Consider the following 8,761-nt stretch of genomic DNA (forward strand, 5'->3'; position numbering starts at 1 on the left):
TTCCCGATGCGCAGACCTACGCCGCCGCCGTCACACTTGTCCCCTCCCCTGCCATCACACCTCCCTGCCCAGTACGCTTCGGCAGAGCCGCCCGTACGCCATGGGCCGCAAGCGGAAAACCCCACCCGACGCCCGCCAGCCCGCCGCCCCGTCAGACGCTGCGCTGCCGAACGGGGGGCCGCCCCGCCGCCCCGCCGACGCGGAAGCCCTGCCCATCAACAAGCACTTCGCCGAGCGTTACCAGACCGCGAAGCGCAAGCAGCTGCTCAGCACGGTCCCGGCCGCCGCGCTCGCGGACGACTCCGCCGACGACTCGTCCTCGGAGGAGGAGGAGGACCACTTTGCAGAGCAGCTCACCAAGGGCATCGACCGCCGCGTCCGAGAGACCCTGCACGCCATTCGCAACAAGGACCCCCGCATTTATGATAGGAATACTTCCTTTTTTGAGGCGGGAGGGGATTCCAGTGCCGAGGGGGAGGAAGGGGAGGATTCAGTGTCGGAGAGCCACTATGATAGCGACGAGGAACCCGTCGCGGGTTGGGAGGCAGTCGCCGAGGGCGCAAAGCTCGAGACTACCAAAATGACCCTCAAGGACTACGTCAGGGAGACCCTGCTCAAGGACGGAAAGCTTGCCGATAGCGATGATGACGATGCAGACGGCGGCAAGGACGAGGGATACCGTCATCCCGATGCTAATCATCACCGCACTGAATCTCCCGATCATCCTGCGCAGAATGGAACCACCAGCTTGCCCGGCCAAACAGACAGCGACGAAGAGTCTGACGCCGACAACTTTTTCAAGAAGAAGGACAAGTCCACCGCGGAGCTGGACGCAGAGCAGCAGGACTTCGACAACTTCCTGCGCAAGCAGTCGCGCAAGACGTCGCAGAAGGCGGGCGAGGAGCTGCTGCTGCACTCGTACCTGGAGAACGAGAAGCCGGATGAGAAGGAGCGCTTCCTGCGCGACTTTGTTCTCAACAACGGCTGGCTGGACAAGAACGCCGCCATCGCCCCGGCGGCGGGCGACTACGAGATCGAGGTCGACACCAACGACCCCGACAGGTCGGACGGCGAGCCCGACGCGGACGACGACTTCGAGGACAAGGCCGAGGACTTCGAGGCGCAGTACAACTTCCGCTTCGAAGATCCGGACGGCGCGCAGGTCGTGTCGCACGCGAGGACCGTGGCCGACTCCATGCGCCGCCCGGATGACAGGCGCAAGAAGGCGCGCGAGGCCCGCAAGCTGAGGAAGCAGCAGGAAAAGCTCGTCAAGACAGAGGAGATTAAGCATCTCAAGAACCTGAAGAGGAAGGAGGTCAAGGCGAGGCTGCTCGCCATCCAGGAAGCCGCGGGCGATGGCGTCGATGTGTCTGGTATTGACTTGGATGCCGATTTCGATCCAGACCAGTTTAACCGGCAGATGGAGAGCAAGTTCGGGGATGAGTACTACTCGCAGAAGGATGAGGATATGAAGCAAATCACGAAGGAGGGCCTCGCTACGGCGACCGAAAAGCGGTTGGAAGCAAAGGAAAGCGAGGAGGTGTCCAAGGACCTGCGGGAGGACGTAAATAGGCTCATGGATGAGTACTACAACCTGGACTACGAAGACATTGTCGCGGGGGTGCCAATGCGTTTCAACTACAAGAAAGTCGACCCCGAGGCATTCAACATGACGGCGGAAGAGGTGTTGAGAATGGAAGACAAGGAGCTGAATCGCATTGTTTCCATGAAGTATCTCGCGCCTTACCGCGCCAACAGGGATATCAAAAAGCAGTCGTGGCGTGTCCACAATGCGTTGAAAATGAAGAGACAGTCACAGCGCATGCATGGAGAGAATGTTAGCAAGCAGTCTGCTTTGCACGAGATTGCGAATTCGAAGGAAGAAGCGGATGGCGCTTCTAAAAAACACGACAATAAGCGAAAGCGAAAGCGGAAACATTCCCACGCTGACGATAGGGAGGATAGAGGGAAGGGGGGGAACGTTTTCGAAGCTCCCGATAGAAACGAAAACACTGTCGCGGGAGAGGAAGGGAAAACTGCCAAGTCTTCGAAAAAGAGAAAGCGGAAGAGGAGAACTCCCGCGGAGACCGTGGATAGTTTGTCATCGAGCAGGAAAAAGGCATACAACATCGACTAGCTTGTGTCACGGTCATCAGTGCTTTTAATTCCGAGGGGCATGCAGTGATGCGCAAGCGTTTTTGTCATCGAGCAGGAAAAAGGCCTACAGCATCGATTAGCTTGTGTCACGGTCATCAGTGCTTTTAATTCCGAGGGGCATGCAGAGATGCGCAAGCATGGGCAGAATCGTCGTGAGGGGACGGAGGCACGGGCGATGATGTGTACATAATTTTACGCGATGCGCATGAGCGGGTAATAAACCGAGGGAGGCAGGATACATTGGTACAAGTAAAGGCGTTTCTAACCGTCATCGCAACGCGGCTAGCGTATCACGATCAGCCGACAACTGTCCAGGCTGTGATGGTGCTGGCAACCCACTTGATGAGCTGCTCAATAGGCTTTTCGCAACCCGCCTCTCTTAGAAGCTCGTGGCCGATGTTATCGTACTCAAACACGTGCTTCTCTTCGCTCTTTATCCTCTCGACAAACTCTTGAATTCCGGTGGGCGACACAATGGGGTCCTGCTTGCCGATGAAAATTGCGACCTTCTTAAAGTTCATCTTATCAGCGTCATCATTAATTTCACTGTATACGCGCAAAAACTCCATGCCCATCTGCACTCTAAGCGCTCCTCTATACAGCAACCCATCCTTCTCCACAGCATCCCGAATAGTGGGATCTGGGGATGGCGGCAGCTTCAACACTGGCAGCTTGGGGACCAAGAACCCAAGCACAGGGCTAATCAGCTTCAAAAAGTGGCCATACGCGCCAAACATATCGTCCGGGGGTTTAACAGCCGGCGAGAAGAGCGCGACAGCGTCCAGTAAGTCCGGGCGCATGGCGACGACTCTGATGGCCGTTGTGCCTCCCATAGAATTGCCCATGAGAAACGTGCTCTTCCCCTTGAGGTCCTCCCGCGCCTTGAAGTGCTCAATGACATCAATACTCGCATCTCTCAAATGATCATGCGAGTCGACGTACGCGTGCAGCCCGGAGCTGCGGCCGTGGCCGGGGTGGTCGTGCGCGACGACGGCGACGTCCAGCGCGAGCAGCTTGTCGACCACGGAGCCGCGCAGCTCCACGCGGTGGTTGTCCGCGTCCGGCGCCAGCCACTCGAACGCCGAGTGGCCCAGGATCCCGTGCATGGCGAAGACCACGGCCTTGGCGGACGCCAGCCCGCACGCGGGCTCCCACTCATACGTCGCCACCGTGTAGCCGTGACGCACAGGCAGCGTGCCTTGCCGGTAACCGCCACGCGCGTCCTGCGCGGACGGTATCGGCTGCTGCAACGCTTGCTCGCGCGTGAGTTTGGGTGGCATAGTGGAGGTGGCGGCGGGGGAGGGGAAGGGCGGGGGGTGGAAGAGGTGCAGTCTTGTGGGGTGGAATTACGAGCTCCGAATACCCTTCGGAAAGGGTAGAGTGCCGGGACTAAGAATATTGAATGGAATAATAAATGTCAGTCACAATTCAGTGATTCCCGTCAACATCTTTGACGAGTTCATGGCATCCACGTAAACCGTCGATGTCAACACCAACACCATGATCTCCACGTCACGACTGCTCGCCGCCTGTCGCGGTCGCATTCCCCCCCTGCACTGCCCCATCTTCGACGATAGGCAGCAGCACGGTCCACCCGCGCCCGAACACCTCCTCAAAATTGCGCCACACGCCCTGATCCTGTGCATGTTTCCTCGCCCTCCACGGCGGAAAGCAGTCTCGAAATCGACCAAACCTGCACACATCCAGCACGGTCCTGCCCATGGCCACCAAGTACAAGTGAAACGTGAGGAGGGCCCCGAGCCCGAAGACCATACAATACTGCAGATAGTACATCTGAAACCAGACGATTTCCCCCACGCTCACCTGCCCCACTCTCAGCACCTTCTTCCCCCTCCCCACCGCCTCGTCGAAGCACGCGACGACGAGCAGCGCGGCCGACACGGCGCCGTAGAACAGCAGCAGCAGGAACGCCTTGCGGTTGTGCGCGCCCACGCACACGCCGAGGACCCCGCAGTGGTGGCTCATGCGCACCGTGCACGCCGCACATCGCGAGCAGTGGTGCGTCCCGTCCGGCTTGGCGCGACCGCACCGGTCGCACCGCGGCGCGCCCGCGTGCCGCGCGTCCGCTAGACGACGCGCACGCCGACGAGGGGAGGAGCGCACCGTCGCGTACGCGGACCAGCTCGCGAGGACCACTAGCGCGTGTATCACAAAGTGCAGACGCGGGTAGACCCGCAGCAGGCTCAGACGCGATAGCGTGTACGAAGCGAAGATCACCCCGCCCAGCGAGACGAGCGTGGCTGTGGTGCGTGCCGTGAGCTCGGGAGGGTTGGCCGGCGGCATTGGGGATGGGACAGACTCGGGGAGAAGGGCGGTAGCCATGGGGAGCGCGGCGGCAGTTTGGCGAGCGTTGGTTGTGCCTACCGTAGATGGAAGGATGTCCGTTGAACCAGCAATGACTCAAATCCTTGATGTGATCTAAATTCAAATTCGCTGAATGCCTCTATCTCCGACCGCATGGCTCTGACCATTAGCGCCTTCTCGAGCCCGACCCTCCCGCCTCGCCCTCCGCGCCGTCCCCGATGCCGCTGCCGTCGCTCTCGTTGGTAGTCGCGTACAGCGTGCGGACGCGCGCCATCGGTCTACTGGGATCGCTGCCGTGGCCGAGCCTGCGGGGAGACCTGTCGCGGCTGGCGGCGCTGACGCGGCGGCACGCCGTCATCATGGGCCGGCACACGTTCGAGTCCGGCGAGGTGGGCGGCGTGCCGCTGCCCGACCGACGCAACATCGTGCTCTCGCGCGACCCCGGCTGGGTCCCGCCGCCCGGGGCGGTGCACGCCCAAGACTGGCGCGAGGCACTGCTGCTGGCGGACGCGGGCTTTGGCGGCTTGGGCTACGATAGCGGAGAGGAGATCGTGGGAGGGGGAGCGGGAGGCGGCGGCATTTTCGTCTTGGGGGGGGAAATGGTGTATCGGAGAGCGCTCAAGGATGAGAGGGTCAGGACTGTGTTTGCGACAGAGGTCGAAGGCGAGTGGAGAGGGGACGCGTTCTTCCCGGCCCTAGGGGAGGAGTGGAGGAGAGTCGAAGATGAAAGATGTCCGAAGGCTTGGCCGGGAGGTGCGGGGGAGGAGAGAGGGATTAGATATCGCTTTGTCACGTTTGAGAGGGTGCTTGTGCCGGAGGTGCACTTTTCGGAAGGCCATCGCCCGACATGGACCTGAGGGTCGGGTGGGGAAAGGGTCTCGTCTTTCCATGTTTTTGTCACTGTATCCTTTAGTAAGTATCGAACCGTACCGAGTCGATGGCGTGCGTCACGACGCCAGAGTCGTTGACAGCACCCACGGCCCGGCTACCGGGCAGGCGCGCTGCGAGCCATTCGCACACGGCCGCGCCGGCGTGCGGGGCCACTATGATGCACAAGCCCATGCCCATGTTGAAGGTGCGATGCATCTCGTAGTCGGACAGGGCCCCGGCGGCCTGAAGCCACTCAAACTCTGGTAGGACGGGGAGCGGGGCGTCGACATAGAATCCCGCGCCCTTCTTGAGGCGCAGCAAGTTGGACAGCCCTCCCCCCGTCACGTGAGCAATGCCGTGCACGTCCTCGTACGCACACGGGCCGTCGCCCTTGCGGCACGCTAGCAACAAGTCTACTACGGGGTCGACGTAAATTCTCGTCGGGTTCAACAACACCTCCCCCAGCGTCACCGCGCCATCTCCGTGCCGCCACACCTCTCCCGCGCGCTCTGAGCCGACCTCGAACGGCGCCGCCTCCCTCAGCGACATACCGGCCTTCTGCACGACCTTTCTCACCAACGAGTAGCCGTTCGAGTGGACGCCGCTCGCCGGCAGGCCGACCAGCACATCCCCCGCGCGTATGGCACTGCCATCCAGTTGGGCCCCCCTGGGAAGCCAGCCGAGCGCGGTGCCGCTGAGGTCGAGCTCCGTGACCATGTCCGGTAGCGTGGCCGTCTCGCCGCCGCACAAGCTGACCCTCGCCAGCTCGCACGCGGTGGCGAGCGATCTGCCGATGGCGGCCCATGTATCCGGGGCCGGGGCCGGGGCGGCAATGTAGTCGACAAAGGCGAGCGGCTCGGCTCCGATGCAGAGCAGGTCGTTGACGTTCATGGCCATGCAGTCGATGGCCACGGTCTCGTAGTAGCGCAGCTCGGCCGCGAGGAGCAGCTTGCTGCCGACGCCGTCCGTGCACAGCGCGAGCAGGCGGTCGCCAAACTCGATGAGGCCGGAGAAGCCGCCCGCATGGTCCACGAGCGCGCCGAGCGTGCCGGCGGGGCGCGACGACGCGCCGCGACCCAGCGCGCCGATGAGAGCCGCGACGCTACTCGACTCGCGGTCGATGTCGACGCCCGAGCTGGCGTAGCTGAGCGGCTTGTCAGGCGGGGTGGCGGCGGACATGGTTGTTCGAGCAGGGAGAAGGGCGGGGGGGAGGCGTGGTGTGACGGAGGGGTTGCGATGGGGCAACGAAAGGGGGGTGCAGAAGGGGGTTGGGGGAAGGAAGGCGAAGGGCATGGTGGCTGGGATGTGTGCCCTGGGGCGGGCGGGATAGGTTTGTGGGTTGCGGGCAGGGCGGGACGGGGGGAAAGTCGAGGGCGATGGGGGAGATTGAGCGGAGCTTGATGCGGGATCAAAGGCGTGCGTGCGGTGTTGGGGCAAAAAATTTAGCACCGACCTCTAGCACCGACCTCTCGCATCGGAATTCTCTCGGACCTGCTCCCTCGGCACGGCGTCCCCCTCGGCGTCCCCCTCAGGCATGGCGCGCAACGTCACGATCAAAAACGCAGCGCAAGTCGCTGCGGCGCGCGCGGCGCGCCCCGCGGTGATGCGTCCGCAGAAGGTGGGCGAGCGGTGGCACATGCCGAAGATGTCCGCGATGGCGATCGCGCGGCGGCGCAAGCAGTACATCCGGAACAACCAGCCGTGGCCATGGGACATCCCGCACAAGATCGTGCACAAGCGCGTGCCGTTCAAGGGGCACCTGCGCGACCTGCGCGCGGTGGAGAAGAGGCAGGAGATCGAGCGCTGCATGAAGCGCATGCCGCAGCTGGTGGCCGCGTACCGGCGCAACAAGACGAAGAAGGAGACGCGCGAGGGGCTGGAGCTCGTGCTCGGCACCACGGAGGAGGAGGCCAGCCGGAACAAGCCCCCGGGTAGGCGGTAGGGCCCGCGGCTAGGAGGCGAAGCGCTCCGTCCAGTCGCGCGCGATCGCGTCGTGCTTGGGGCGATCAGTTAAGTACTCCACCGCGATCGAGCCTACCAGCGGGTCGTGCGGGTTGGGCTCGACTAGCAGCCCGAGGATCGCACCGAGAAGGTTGGACACGGTTAGCGCGGGGCTCCAATTGGACTTGAGAGAGGCCAGACACACCACACCGAGAGAGTTGATGTTGCAGTGATAGATGCGCGTACGGAACGTGATAGTGGGCGGAGTAAAGGGGTAGTCGTTCGGAAACTCGATTGCCAGAAAGAAAACGCCTTGCGGGTGGGTCAGTCGTCTGTCAGAGCTCACGTTTGGCGGTGCAGGAAAGAGTGCGTGTGCGTGCGTGGAGAACGTACCGGATTCGTAAGGGGAGTCGACAGGGCCGAGCACGGTGGCGACCCATTCGTAGATGTTGTCGCCCTTGGGACCGGCCGAGCAGTTAAGGGGAGGGTCGTTCTTAATCTCGTTGAGCTCCTTCTGGATTCTGGGGGCGGCGCAAGAGAAGGCGGGGTGGAACACGCGTCAGCACGGGCTACTACATGTTGCAAGACAATGTTGGGAGTTGTGGCGGGGGTGCGCGTGGCATACCGTCGCGCAGAGTCTTTTAAACTGGCAACGCCCCATTTCGGACCGTCCGAGGCGCCCGCCCCGCTCATCCCTCGGTCCCCGATTTGCTGCGTAACGCAAACTGGGTGAGGGTCTTCGTTTGTCGGGGGCGAGACCGAGTTGCACACCAGTTGGAATGTTAGGAGCTGTCGAAGAGCGTGAGGTGTTGTTTTCTCTGTGCTTACGTTATTTTAATAATCCGTTTTCTTTTGCTTGCTACGGTATCATTGCTCCTTGCCAACGCCTTCTCCCCGCCCCCCCCGCCCCCCGCCCCCTCCCCCTCCCCCTCCCCACCCCAACCCACTGCTTGAGCGACACCTCCTTCCTGCCGCCCCCACCCTTTCCAAAAATGGCCCTCGTCCTCCTCACGGGCTTTCCGGCGAGCGGAAAGACGACCGTCTCCAACGAACTCCGCGACCTGCTGCAAGCCGCCGGCAAGACCGTCCACATCATCCGCGACGGCGAAGACGGAATCGGCCCCGCCCCCTCCGTCCCCTCCGCCGCCCCGCATCGCTCAGACCTCTACCAAGACTCGACAGTCGAAAAGCGGACCCGCGCACGCCTACGCGCGGCGACGGAGCGGCATCTCACGGGCGACGCGGTGGTGCTCGTCGACAGCCTCAACTACATCAAGGGCTTCCGGTACGAGCTGTACTGCGTCGCCAAGACGACGGGGACGCGCTACGCGGTGGTTTTCTGCCAGCAGGACGCGTCCGAGTGCCTGCGGCGCGACGCGCACCGCGCGCAGGCGGGCGAGGACGCGTATGGCCCCGCGCTGTGCGCGGCGCTCACGCGCCGCTACGAGGCGCCGGTGGCGCGCAACCG

The 8,761-nt window shown here is 62.6% G+C and overlaps 6 protein-coding genes; 4 read left to right on the forward strand and 2 right to left on the reverse strand.

Moving 5' to 3' along the window:
- Positions 1-580: 580 nt before the first annotated feature.
- CHC_T00006976001 (hypothetical protein) lies at positions 581-2,472 on the forward strand. XM_005710338.1 is given in 2 exon segments: positions 581-2,137; positions 2,138-2,472. The coding sequence occupies 1 exon segment, from the start codon at positions 581-583 to the stop codon at positions 2,135-2,137; it is 1,557 nt and encodes a 518-aa protein (XP_005710395.1). The 3' UTR covers positions 2,138-2,472.
- Positions 2,473-2,478: 6 nt separating this feature from the next.
- CHC_T00006977001 (hypothetical protein) lies at positions 2,479-2,613 on the forward strand. The gene has a single exon (XM_005710339.1). The coding sequence runs from the start codon at positions 2,479-2,481 to the stop codon at positions 2,611-2,613; it is 135 nt and encodes a 44-aa protein (XP_005710396.1).
- Positions 2,614-2,631: 18 nt separating this feature from the next.
- On the forward strand, positions 2,632-3,081 carry CHC_T00006978001 (hypothetical protein). The gene has a single exon (XM_005710340.1). The coding sequence runs from the start codon at positions 2,632-2,634 to the stop codon at positions 3,079-3,081; it is 450 nt and encodes a 149-aa protein (XP_005710397.1).
- Positions 3,082-3,083: 2 nt separating this feature from the next.
- Positions 3,084-3,536, forward strand: CHC_T00006979001 (hypothetical protein). Its single transcript, XM_005710341.1, has one exon. The coding sequence runs from the start codon at positions 3,084-3,086 to the stop codon at positions 3,534-3,536; it is 453 nt and encodes a 150-aa protein (XP_005710398.1).
- A 1,837-nt stretch (positions 3,537-5,373) lies between these two features.
- Positions 5,374-6,531, reverse strand: CHC_T00008410001 (phosphoribosylformylglycinamidine cyclo-ligase (phosphoribosyl-aminoimidazole synthetase) (AIR synthase)). XM_005710342.1 is given in 2 exon segments: positions 5,374-5,391; positions 5,392-6,531. The coding sequence occupies 1 exon segment, from the start codon at positions 6,529-6,531 to the stop codon at positions 5,392-5,394; it is 1,140 nt and encodes a 379-aa protein (XP_005710399.1). The 3' UTR covers positions 5,374-5,391.
- A 598-nt stretch (positions 6,532-7,129) lies between these two features.
- On the reverse strand, positions 7,130-8,067 carry CHC_T00006980001 (hypothetical protein). XM_005710343.1 is given in 4 exon segments: positions 7,130-7,303; positions 7,304-7,814; positions 7,919-7,986; positions 7,987-8,067. The coding sequence occupies 2 exon segments, from the start codon at positions 7,984-7,986 to the stop codon at positions 7,304-7,306; spliced, it is 579 nt and encodes a 192-aa protein (XP_005710400.1). The 5' UTR covers positions 7,987-8,067; the 3' UTR covers positions 7,130-7,303.
- Between the last annotated feature and the right edge of the window lie 694 nt (positions 8,068-8,761).

This window comes from Chondrus crispus, genomic scaffold (assembly GCF_000350225.1).
Source record: "Chondrus crispus Stackhouse genomic scaffold, scaffold_58, whole genome shotgun sequence".
In the NCBI taxonomy this organism is placed as follows: Eukaryota; Rhodophyta; class Florideophyceae; order Gigartinales; family Gigartinaceae; genus Chondrus; species Chondrus crispus.